This window comes from Tribolium madens, unplaced genomic scaffold (genome assembly GCF_015345945.1).
Source record: "Tribolium madens isolate multiple individuals breed KSU strain unplaced genomic scaffold, Tmad_KSU_1.1 Scaffold_71;HRSCAF=194;Tcas5.2_LG6, whole genome shotgun sequence".
Lineage (NCBI taxonomy): Eukaryota > Metazoa > Arthropoda > Insecta > Coleoptera > Tenebrionidae > Tribolium > Tribolium madens.
In genome coordinates, this window is record NW_025401041.1 from 697,792 (window position 1) to 711,302 (window position 13,511).

A 13,511-nucleotide genomic window follows, 5' to 3' on the forward strand; every position below is an offset into this window, starting at 1 on the left:
AGATGAAGATAATTTGGGTGTCACCGAACTTGACAAATAAACTTAAACTTTTCTTTAGTTTAGTTAGATTTCATTTTCACCGTTTGAGGTAGTTATTACCTTGTTTTTTTTCTGTGTAATGATTAAGTACAGTAGCACATTATTAGATTTCGCCTTTGGCGCTTGTAATTGTTTACAAACCAATAAAGCCTGTATTATTATTATTAATTCCTCATTGTTTCTATTTAAAAAAATTCTTTTACAAAAAACACTGTTAAATCTTTTATTTTACTGGTATTATTTGAAATTAAAGTGTGGTCAATAATTAATAACAAACGTACCATGGCTGGCTAAAAAATCATACACAGATGACGAAAAACAGATCCTAAAACTATAAATTTGAGTTGTGTAAACATCGCTTTTTTAAAAAAGGTTATGTATAGATTTGAATTTCAGTTAAACCCATTTTATCGTATTGACTGACACTGATAATAACGTTTGACGTTGCAGACTTTGATTTACAAAATTTTGGCTGTACGAATTTTTTATGTCCACCAATGGTACTCATGTTACGCCAATGGCAAGCGATTTAAGCTCGCTTCTCTAAAAGTTCGCACAGATTCTCGATCCCGCCCATGTACCTTTTAGAAAAACGCACTCTAGGTGGTGTTTTTTAATAGCCGAGGCGAAGCGTAGGCCTATTCTCCCTCAGTTATCGGTCTTCCAGTTACTGAGTCTCTAGAATTTAGTAACGAAATTGTTTTTGACCCAAAATCAGAACCTAAAATTCAACACGAACCACAACAATTCACACCAATAAAGGAAATAGAATAACAACTAAAAAGTACTCCCCTCTGTCCAGAAATAAGTGTCCGATTTCGTTGTTTTTCAAAAATTGAAAAAGGCGGCTTTGCTTCTAAAACTACATTCATTTTAAAAACATTTTTTATATGTGAAGTTATTGAGAGCAACTAGTTAGTTTCTTTAGAAGATAAGTTTTTGATCAAAAAACAGGAATTTTCAAGACCTCACATAAAGCTCCGGCCTAAGAAAATAATGGGAGATAAAGAAAATATTTTGGCAAACAACGGTCGAAAAAAGTCAATATAACTCTAAACAAAAGACAAGCAATTTATCAACCGTTGCTTGAATTAAGTGACAACAAGTTAAAGCAAGGCTCAATCAAGAAGACAATCAATAAATTTAACATACTTGAAAAATTTGTAAGCCGAATTTGGCATCAAGCACGAAAATCGTTGGCCGATGGTGCTGCAGTAGCAGATGTCAAATCACGTAAGAAAGGACGCGTTTTGGTCGAAAACCGAAAAATTTTGACTTACATCTGATAAAGTCCTGTACACAATATTAATCAAGAAAGTTTATTTTATCAAGTCACTAACCTGTAAAACTGAGAGTTAACTTGTTAAAGTTTTACAAGTTAGTAGCATTATTTACATTAGAAACAACATCCAAAAATCCTAAATATTGTTACAATTTTTGCAAGCAACCACTGGTCATCAGGAGCGTCGCAAGAAATCGTTCAACCTCTTCTTTACTTAATACCTTGGCCCTTTTTGGCGTATAACACTCAATTTTTCGTTTAAGAAACGCTATTACCTTTTGAAATTGCAAATGACAACTAAACGTCAAATTTTTTGATAATTTTTTTAAGGAAAACAAACCTGCGAACTGGGGCATTTTCTTTCATTTCCAAGCAACTTTTGAGCATAGATAATTTTGCCCATAAAGTATTAGGACTGAATCTAGCAGAAAATTGATTCACTTAGACCTGCAGTTACCCCAATCACACTATTTTTGTTCTCCCACTTTTTGAAGTCGTCGTATTCTCGCTCGTACGTTGAAACTGATTAATAAACTTGAAGCTACACTGCTGGCTTCCTCAATAATTTCTTTTGGCACATTCATTTTCGCTTTCGCCAAAACAAATGAAAAGAAAAATAAACATACATGTTTATGGTAACGCTTCTATAGCTTACGACGTTTACGACAAATTATTGAGATTTTTTTGTAATCGAAATTTAAATTTGTCTAACCTTTTTACAAATGAGAAACAAATAAAATATAAAACAATACACGCAAGGTAACGGGTTTTACTGGCTCAAGGAGGTAACTGACTCGCCTGCGCCTCGTCAGTTATATCCTCCATTTGCCAGTAAAAACCCTCTTACCTTGCTATTAATGTTATAGGAGAAAATCAGCAAAGTAACTGACCTCTGGTGGCAGACAAGAAACTATCCAAATGGGGAAAACATATTTTGACAATATCAGTTTTCCATTTTTGTCAATTTGACAAGTCAATGTAAATATGAGTACTTACAAGCATTTTTGCTTCGTATTTCATTGCAAATACTATGTGGGAGGGTCTATTTCGATGCATTACTTTCTAAAATGGAGATTTCAACTTATGTCATTATTATTTTAAACAAAAAAATTGTCCTACAAAACGTTAGGTGACAGATTAAATAAAACTTTTAAGTTGTCCCAAAATTCCGCCAAAAAGTCGCCGCGCCGTCGTCTAAGCTACGCGCCAAAATTAGGAAAAGAGACATCTGGCACATCAACTATAAACTATTCAAATGGGGAAAACATTGATGTTTTAGTACCATCTATTGGTAGCTGATTTTCTCCTTTATACTATTCATGTTATTGTGACTTCTTATTTAGACTACAGAAAATTTATTACTAGTCACCTCCGTTTTCGCATAGTTTGCTTGTAAATAAAAAATGTCAAAATCTTCTCTAAACAAACGTTAATAATAAATTATTGTATGACAAATGGTGCCAAAATATGGAGAATCAAAATTATTCAAACTTAGATTTAATGAGTTTATTTTGTATTTATGGAGAGTGTAACAAAATTGTGAACAGAACGTGTCGTATCTTCAACGAGAGATATCCACACTTGCCACCCTTAAACAGATAGAAGTTTGAAAAATTGAAATCAAACTTCGTACAGGTTGGTCAAGCAAATGCAAGAGTAAGAGATAAACCTACTACTGGTTAAGAAATTAACGAAATTAACGTTCTGGGTTATTTTCACGCACATCCTCATGGATCAGTCAGAAAAGCTGCAAGAGATTTGGGTTTGTCAGTTACATCCATCCATGTTATCTTAAAAAAAAAACACAAAATGCATCTATATTCTCTAATAACTGTTCATTCGCTATTGCCAGCAGATTATAATCGAAGAATCGAATTGTGTGAAACAATTTTAATTAAAATACAAATAGACCCAATGTTCCTAAAAAAATATTTGGACTGATGAGACAAAATTTAATAGAGAAGATATTAGAAATCGACAAAATTTACACTTTTGAGCACAAAATAATTTATGTCATATGAGAGAAGTCCATTACAAACACAACTTCAGTTTTAATGTACTTTGCATGGTAACGGATAACCAAATTTTATTCGAAATTTACAACGAAAATTTAAAAAGCACTAAATATTTGGATTTATTAAGAGGAACAGTTTCCAACTTTTGTGAGAATTTGACTCTTAATATCTTAATCCAGTGTTGGTATCAAATGGATGTTGCACACTCAACGTATGAAGTGGGCCAACAATTGACAGTATTGTTTGAAGATCGCTGGATTGGACGGTATGGACTCTGGCGATGCCCAAGATCTCCTGATCTGACACCCTTAGATTTTTAGATGTGGAGCCCATGGAGGTAGTATTTATACTAGGTCCATGGGTAGGACATACGCACCTACCATCACAGAAATTTCGCGATATAAAAAAATGAAAACTGCCTACGAGCCCCAGGACTGGTATAACGCAGTGAAGAACTGTAAACGGAACAACCCCTTTGAAGTTACTGAAATTGTCTTTTAAAATTTTAGAAGATAATATTGTGAAGAAAAAAAACAACAAATGCTCTTCAGACTCAAAAAAGAGAATGCAACATAATTACATATTTAATAAATGAAGATTTTTAAACAGTAAATATTGGCAAAAGAGGTATAAGAAAAATATCTTTAGCAGAAAGTGTTAAACCAAAGTATCCATAATCTATTAAACTAAACGAAAAAAGGTAAAAAATTTGGCTGTTTTGTCACCCTACACTCCGCAAGTAAATCACAGGATTTATGAAGAGGTAGAGACGAAACAAGTTAATCTACAATATGATGCGACGTGAACTACAACAATGACGAAGATATGAATGACAACGTCAATTTTAGAGATGATTCCATTGATATTTGATGTGGTTTGTACTTTGCGTATTCAATTTTTATGCAACAAGGTTACAAGCCACATTTTTTCTAAATAAAAGTGTTCAAAAATTACTATGTGTTTTTTTTATTTTATTTTAGTATACCGAAGCAAGTTATTCTCTTCTATCTGTTACTATTTTCAAAATTAGATTATCATCTAAATTAGATTTGCTAGATCTAAAACATTCTTTAAACGCGATTTACTTTAAAACATTAAAATGTGGCTTGCACCCTTGTTAAGGCAAGAGCTTCAATTTATCTTATAACAATTTTGTTCAACCTAAATTGTTTATTTTATTAACATTTTAAACAATAAGACAATTGACAAAAAAAAGACAGATCTACTGAAATTGCAAATCAAGCACGGAACTAGGCCCTCATATTTGGGTGGGCCACAATAGGCCCAAAGTTTTTTAAGGTGGGCTGGGTAAAACCCATATGTCATAATAAAACAGAGTAACAATAGGCATCATGCTTTAAAAACAAGCAAAAATGTCTTCAAAAATTTAATGTTAGTAAAAAGTGGTTCGAGAAATGATTCTTATTCTGTAAAAAAAAATGTTAAAGTTGTATAAATAGTAATGAATTTTATTTTTTTAGAAAATCTTATGTTTTTTTGTTTTGAAGCTGATGGGCCAAAGGGTAAGCCGGCACAATTTTCGGTGGGACATAGCCCACCCAGGTCCCCCTGTAGTTACGTGCCTCTTGCAAATATACAAAAGAAAATTAGAGTGTAAGAAACGTGAAGCAGATCTGGGGATTGGTCCCAGTGTATATAACAAAAATTTATCTTCACATAATAAATACTTTTTAATATTAAATTTGTGGTAGTAATTCCTTTTGTGAATAATTGATGTTGTTTCAATAAAAGTTATCGGTTTTATTTTCCATTAATCCATTAAGTTAAGTATTTCTTGATGTCGAAATCATGCTGCTGGAGGCACCATCCTATTCTCTTGCATCGTCATTAGGATCTTCTTGAATGTAAATTCTATTTTCCGGCATATCTTCATCAAACGTTGTTCTCTACGGCAGTTCGAACTCTGCGGTGCTCAGCTGCTGGCTAAATTGATCTCATTAGGATTATCAGTTTATAGTAATATCTATAAAGTCGCCGCAATTACCGCGTGGACAAATTCGACAATTGTCTTGTCATTTTTGCGCTCGTCGCCACACAAATGGAAAACATTTGTGAGTAATCGTGTCGCCTACATTCAAGAAAGAGTTCCACCCTCTTCTTGGCGCCATGTCAATTCCGCAAGTAACCCTGCTGATTCCGGGTTCAGGGACTTACTTCCTAAAGAGCTTAGACAAAACGCCTTGTAGTGGAACGGCCCATCTTGGCTTTATTTATCTCCACCTAATTGGCCGGTTGAATAGAAAATCTCGCATAAGGATGTTTCCGTGCTCGAACAAGAGTTGCGTAAGATCGCACTGGTAGCAACAGCTGGGGGGTGTGGGAATAATTTCGAAAAGTTATTGTCAAAATTTTCGTCGCTGACAAAAATTCAAAATATTATTGGTTATGTTCGGCGATTCATACATAATTGTAAAAATCCCGCACCGGTTCGGGATATAGGTCATATTACACTGAACGAACAGAAGGAAGCGCTAAATGTCCTGATAAAAAACGTTCAGGGTTCTTGTTTCCCAGACATGTTACGCAGTTTGGAACAGGGACAACCGTGTATGAAACAAATGCAACGCCTAGCGCCATTTTTAGATGACGACAAAATCATTCGGGTTGGTGGTCGAATTTCCCACTCCAAGTTGCCCTTTAATAAAAAACATCCCGCGCTACTGCCACGGTCCCACCGATTGACGGAGCTCATAATTGAGAAAACTCACAAAACTTTTCTCCACCCAGGTTTAAATACGCTTCGCTATTTGTTGACACAAAATTTTTGGATTCTGTCCTCCCATATGGAAATACGTTCAGTCATATCCAAATGCAACATTTGCTATAGGGTTCAACCAATACCGGTGTAACAGCCGATGGCCCAACTGGCGGCATACCGCGTGCAGCAATTAAAACCATTCCAGTGTGTCGGCATATATTTTGGCGGTCCGTTCGCTGTGACCCAAACACGTCGCCGTAGAGCCAAGTCAACAAAGGCTTACTTATGCCTTTTCATCTGTTGCGTCACTAAAGCCGTCCACTTGGAGTTACCGTCCGATTTGTCTACGGAAGCCTTTTTAGCCGCTCTGAAACGTTTTATTGCTCGCCGTGGGCGTTGAGAATACTGAGCTATTGTGGTACCAATTTTAAGGGAGCGTCACGGCAACTCAACAAATTGATGAAAACCGCGTGTGAACAACAACTTATTAAGTGGGAATTTAACTCCCCATCAACACCTCATTTCGGCGGGTTATGCGAAGCGGGGATAAAATCTGTAAAATCGCACTTGAATCGCGTTGTGCGGCAACAAATTTTGACCTTTGAGGAGCTTTATGTTTTTTTGTCAAATTGAGGCCATTCTGAATTCACGCCCGCTCTGTCCTATAAGCGCAGATCCCAACGATCTGACCGCTCTTACGCCAGGTCACTTTCTACCAATGGCACCGTTGACGTGCGTACCAGAGCAGGACGTAACGCACACAAATACAAACAGTGTCACACGTTGGCAGTGGTGCATATGCACCAATCCTTCTAGAATCGTTGGCACCGCGAATATTTACACACAATTCAACAACACGGAAAGTGGCATAAGCCGCTAACAAAAATCGATCGTGGTGCGCTAGTGCTAATCAAAAATGAATTGGTACCCCCTAAGCAGTGGCGTTTGGTAGGAAAATGTTTTGTACATAATACTTGTTGTATAATTTTTAGAATAATAATAAATAATCTTAAGATGGTTGCACGACCAAAATCAAAATTTCACGAGAATTGCGGTTAACTGGATTCACGAATTGGTCCCTACCGTTTGGTGACGCCCCCTCCATCCACATAAGGGTCACGGGTAGATGGACCAGAGAGTTCGAGTTAGCAAGAGTTGACTTCAAGACTTCGAGGGTTTTAGTCTAACATCGTGACCAGATTCTTTTCATCTCTCGTGAGTGCCACATTAGTGGCAAAAAAGCGGTACCGCCATCCCTTGTGAGAACGGTCTACCCCTACGTCGGGATACTCGTAATTGGGTAAGTCGCCAAAACAATTTATTAATTCGTGAATCTCTAAATCGATCGACAGGTCACCAAGGTCGGCTTAATTGTTCAAAAATTAAGTGCTCTGGTAGTCAACATATTTATTATACAAGATGATAAAATTGAACTTTTTCTATGAGAGCAATTTAGCGTCGAGGCGTCAGCCGAGACGCTAATATCCTCCAAAAGATAATGAAAATTTTATCGTCGTGTACAATATAAAATTTTATTCAATCTTCACTAATTTTGTAGTCAATTTGGTCGATATTTATAAATGTCAAAGTAAAATTCAACAACGACATCTAATGGCAAAGATCGTTAGCAACTAACAACCGCAGATATACAATAACAGATGTATCGAGCGATCACGATAATTTGTATTCGAGTCATCTCCGCATCCGAGAACGTATGTCTAACTGCCCGTGAAACGTCAAATAAAATGATAATTCGGAAGGTAAAACGGCAAAATGGGCTGGAATTAGTCGCCGACGAGTAGGACCGCTCTTTTTTTGAAGGTAAATTATAAATTTAGTTATTGTAATCATCACCTTTTTGATCGTGCCATTTTACCTTTCGACTTGTCATTTTACTTGACATTTCACAGATATAAAGTTTGTTTTTTTTTTTAAATGAAAATTACCAAGTCAAAATTTTGGTGAAAAAATTTGTAGCAGCTTGTCTCCATAGTCACAAATTTTGTTTGCTCTTTGTTTTTGTCCCTAGAAATGTTGTTAAAAAAATTTGGTTATGTTTTAAATTGAGATGTTTTTATGAATCTTGTGTGCCGGTTTGCTCTTTGAAAGCACTATAATTGAACACCTGAGGATAGACATCATTACCTAAGGTCTAAAGACAGAATTCAGTGCTAATAGCTTTGATAGAAACACACCGCAAATAACTACAATTTTGTGGACAAAAATGAGGAACTTGCAACAGAAAAAGGATTATTTAGCAAAAGATGCAAGTAGGTATTATGATTGGCAATATATTGGCAACAAATTTTGTGTAATGAAATTGAAATGAGCTCAATGTTGATGCATTTTTTAAATGTTTCTTCACTTTAGTTTCAAAATTGTTACTTTTTCAACTCGTTTCTCAAAAACGATGCACAATACACTAATTTAATTGCTTTCTTTCCGAGATTCTTTCTCATTCATGTTTATTTTGTATTCTTATCAATTTTTACTAAAAATTGAGAATGTTTAGCAAACCTGCGTTACAAATTGCGTCTACAATTTAACGGGTCCTTGTTCTAACTTCCTGCTTGCGAACTATTCGTTTCCAAATCTCTAAAAATGTTAGCGATACCGAATTTGTTCCTTTTTTGGTGTTTCGTCTCTAAATTTTCTTAGACGATTTTTTATGTTGACGTTTAATGACATTGTTTTCAAATTAATTCATAAAACCAGAACTACTAACTTCTTTCATTAAAATTACCAGGAATGAATTTACTAGTGGTGCCAACGTTAAGACTGTTTGGCATTTCCATTTAAAAAAAAAAAACAGACTTTACGTTTTCACATCCAAGGATGACTCGATTACAAATTATCTTGATCGCTCGATATTTTTTTATCATCTAGACGAGATAAAATTTAATTTTAACATGAAGAAAAGAGTAGATAAAATTTAATTTTAACAAAGAGGATTGAATAAATAACTATTATTCGTTGCGATATGAATATTTTAGTGATTTAATTTTTTTACAGAAATGTCCGATGTAGAAACAGAGGCAATTAGCTCTTCAGTAGTTATTGAGGAAAGTAGCCATGATAAGTTATGTATAAATAATAAATATAAACGAGTTAAAGGGCGGTTTCAAGCTTTGCATTCGTCAGAAACAGAAAGTTTGTTACAAACTGTGATAGCATTTGGCGAAAATAATGAATTTTATCAAAAAGTCAGCAATATTGCGACCCCGTTATTTATTATCATAATAGTTGCCGAACGATTGCATTGTACACATTACAGGAAAAAAATAAGGTAATGAGATCACCGAAAAAAACTTGGAAATATCACCAACAAGCATTTGAGGAAATGAAAATATTTATTACCGAAGAAGTGGTAAATAAAAAAAGATGTTTTCCATTTACATACTTATGCAAATATTACTTAGAATTATTAAAAGCAATTAATTTAGAAATAAATAGAATCAAAGTGCAAAATTTAAACTCTCATAACTTCGAAATTTTTATAAGTAGATAGAATTTTTTAACATTTTCTCCATGTTCCTGATATCTTACCTTATATGGCATTTTAGTCTGGAGCGCGAGTTCTGGCGCACCCTGTATAATATTGTTATAAATTATAGAATTTATAAAAAAAATATAAAAATTGCCTTGATTGTGTTGTTAATACTTTTTAACGTTTTTCTTTATAAACAGGTTATTGATCAGTTGAACGAAGCATTCCCTGAAGTCGGAGAAGTGGCCGAACACTTAAGAAAACCAACTGATGACAATGATCCTGTTGTCAACGATGCCACAGTCAACTCCGAAGAGGTCGTCGTTCCAGCAGTTGTGACCAGTCTTGAAGAACACTTCAGAAGAAGTTTTGTGAATTTCCAACCTAGAGTGGTTGTGATGGTCAATTCACAAAACTTGGTTTCTTCATCTGACGACAGCGACAACGACCGCGAGTTGTACAGCTACCCTTCGCATTCAAACCATGGGATGAAACGCTTGAGAAGCGGTTCACCATTCATGGTCAATGAGTCTTTACCACCAGAAAGACAAAAAAATCGATTGTAAAAAAGTGTTGACAATGAAAATTTAGATGCTATTGTTGACACACCATGTGCCCGAGGAACGATTTTACATTGAAGAAAAGAATCCTCTTCCGGAATGTCGATGTAATCGAGCACAAAAATCAACTGATCTGTGTCCTCTTCATGAAGTCGACTTTTACAAACATTAATGTCAATCGGGCTAATATGAAATATGGGCCACTGTATTTTTTTAGACCCCGAACAGACAGTTGAACAACGAGTTGGCAACGCTAGGCGTCAAAGATTGAACGTAGCGCTAATTGAGTTGATCACAGAACAGCGGCAGGAGGTCATTCCATTTGCTCACGTGTATCGTCATTTGCATGATGTCTACGAAGAGCAAAGAGTGGGAGATGCTGTGTGTCTCGAATTTGTCGAACAACATCGTAATCGAAACAATCGTGAGCATGATCCACCTGCAATCAATGAAGTTTGTTTGTTGTTGCAAATTACGATGAAAACAATCCGCCAAATCCATGGATGAGAGTTTTCTTGAGAAATCACGAATTTGATTCGATAAGCGAATTTTGTGATCCATTATCATATCCTTTGCTTTTTCTCAGAGGAGATTTGGGCTGGCACAACAAGATTCCATTGGTGAATCAAAGAAGAAGAGCCAGGCAGCCGGCCAACGAATTGTTTGAATTTGATGTTGGTGGTCCTGGAACCATTGCTGAACAATTCTTGCGGTGTGAATGCTGCTATTGTCATGCACAAAAATCGGCGGTTCATCCCGAAACAAATTTTCGATTTCGGGAAGAAGATGGTTTTCAAGCGTGTTAATATGGCCGGCCAAATCGGCAGATTTGAACCCAATTGAAAATCCATGGGCTGAAATGGTTCGGCAGTGGAACGACAACTTTATTGGGGTCCGACCCCAATCGTCATGAATTGACAGATAATGTAAATGAAGTTTGGGGGCAAATAAGGCGAACAAATTTGTGTGAAACCTTAGTCAATTCTATGCCACGCAGATTGCAGGTATGCATTGACGCCGAAGGCTACTACATTAATTATTAGAACATTGTATTTTGTGATTTACATTTCATTTTATTAATAAATAACTAGTTTCTTTCGTTTTTTCTATTTATTTTTTTTACCTTTAAACAAAGCAAAAAAACCAAAGTAGTAAATTTAATTTTACAAAAATAAAAAAAAATATTTTTATTTTTACGCCAACACTGCAAAGGAAATACATTTTTTGCTTCACCTGAAACGAGCAAATCTGTACACAAAACTTCATAATTCTGATTCAGTGAAAAAAAAAGTTAATTTTTAATAATATTATATAAATATCGAGCGATCAAGATAATTTGTAATCGAGTCTTTGCATCCAAGGACGTATGTCTGTTTTTGAATTAACTGCACGTGAAACGTCAAATAAAATTTCAAGTCGAAAAGAAAAAGGGCAATAAAATGGGCTGGAATTAGTCGCCGAGGTATAATAATACGAGTAGGACGTTCTTTTTTGAAAGTAAATTATAAATTTGGTTATTATAATCATCACCTTTTTGATCATGCCGTTTTACCTTTCGACTTGTCATTTTACTTGACATTTTACAGACATACGTTTTTGGATCCAAGGATGACTCGATTACAAATTATCTTGATCGCTGGATATACAGGGTGCGCCAGAACTCGCGCCCCAGAGAAAATTTTCAAGTAAGGTAAGATACCAGGAATATGAAAAAAATGTTTAAAAAATTCTATCTGTCAAAAAATTGTGACATTTATTTTTTGACATTTGACAATTTGTTATGTCTATTTAATGATACTGATGATCTTGTATATATTTTTTTACAATTATTTAGTAAAGGTGCAAAAATTTTGTCAATAAAAGCCACAAATAACACTGAACAGAGTTACAATTTAGGATACAGCTTTCTTGTTTCCTCTTTTAATAGCCTGTAGCAAAAAAACTTAGAAAATTATTTTTCCAACAGAAATAAATAGAGTCAAAGTGTAAACATTAAACCCTCATAACTTCGTAATTTTTATAGATACAATTTTTTTAGCATTTTTTCTATGTTCCTGGTATCCTACCTTATATGGCATTTTTCTCTGAGTTCTGGCGTACCCTGTATAATAATGATATGTATTAATTTTTCTCTGCATTTTAAATCTCATTACATTGGCGATTTAATTTTTTGACAACGATATCACTTTGAAAATTAATTAATTAATTGAATATTAATTGTTTTTGTTAAAAATAACTTTGTATTTTTTATCTTAAAGCTGTTTTTTAGAATTGCCATTTATTAAAATTATATTTTTCTTTAACATTTTCGTTATTTAACTTGCGTAAACTCATTTGGCAAAGTCACATAGTTATTAAAAAAGTAAAACCGCCAATGTGATGAGATTTAAAACGCTGAGAAAAATAATTCACAAAAAATAAGTCCAAAATCAAGAAAAAAATGAACTTTTTTTCTATTAAGTTAGAATAATAAAGTTTTAATTACAGATTTGCTCGTTTCAGATAAAGTAAGAAATGTTTTTCCTTATCAGTTTTGGCGTATAATCAAAGATAAAGAAAAATTCCTCTTGTAAACTCAATCCGAGGACATACTCATTGAAGCAATTTTCCATAACACAGTTTTCAAGAAACATGTGTCCTCCAGTCCAGACAAACTTCCTAAATAAGGGTTTTTAAAACATATTATACCTGCTCCTCAACTAGTTAGTTTGAAACTTTGCAACAAAGCGCAGCGTGAGCGCCAAGTTAGACTGATGAATAACTTTTTCCCCGGGTGTACGTAACAACGTTTTGCTGTCCTAGTTTTTCATGAATTCGATAGTACATCATACTTGCCTAAATTTGAGGTATTTCACGTGCAAGCAGTACAATAATAACTTTTGTGAAACAAATTTGAAAGTGGAATTCACTCGTCTGCAAACAATTTATACTAAGAAGAATAACTTATAATTGATAATTAACATCTACTTATATATTCTTTTATATAATATTTATTTTATTTTATTATATATGACTCGCCCTGTAGGGCTGTAAAAAACATCTTTCAAATCGTCCCGGCAAAACATAAGAATTTGATTGGCTCTGCTGAGAGAAACCGTTAACAAGGATTATGCACTCATAAGTATAACTGAGTTGGCGTTGACGCTCTTCACTTTCTGCGTAAACGGTCTTTAGAGACGTTACCCACCAGTTTTAAATTTGTGTATGAATATATTGTATTTTAGTTTTGTTTTTTCTTGTTTGTGTTTTTCTAGTCATAGTATTATTTTTGTTTTGGATTTTTTTTCTATGTAGGTAGTTCGCGTTTTAGGAGTCCTAGTGTTTAGTGTTAGTTTAGTGGTTTAAAACTTTTTTTCATAAATATTAATATCAAGAAACTAGTGCGAGTGTTCTGTCTGTCTGAGGCATA

At 34.5% G+C, this 13,511-nt stretch overlaps 1 protein-coding gene across 1 annotated transcript; it reads left to right on the plus strand.

Moving 5' to 3' along the window:
* Nucleotides 1-6,838: 6,838 nt before the first annotated feature.
* Nucleotides 6,839-11,146, plus strand: LOC123009040. Its single transcript, XM_044405143.1, has 3 exons — nucleotides 6,839-7,355; nucleotides 9,068-9,117; nucleotides 9,743-11,146. Exons 2-3 carry the CDS (start codon nucleotides 9,070-9,072, stop codon nucleotides 10,106-10,108), a joined length of 414 nt encoding a protein of 137 aa, XP_044261078.1. The 5' UTR covers nucleotides 6,839-7,355; nucleotides 9,068-9,069; the 3' UTR covers nucleotides 10,109-11,146.
* Nucleotides 11,147-13,511: the final 2,365 nt, after the last annotated feature.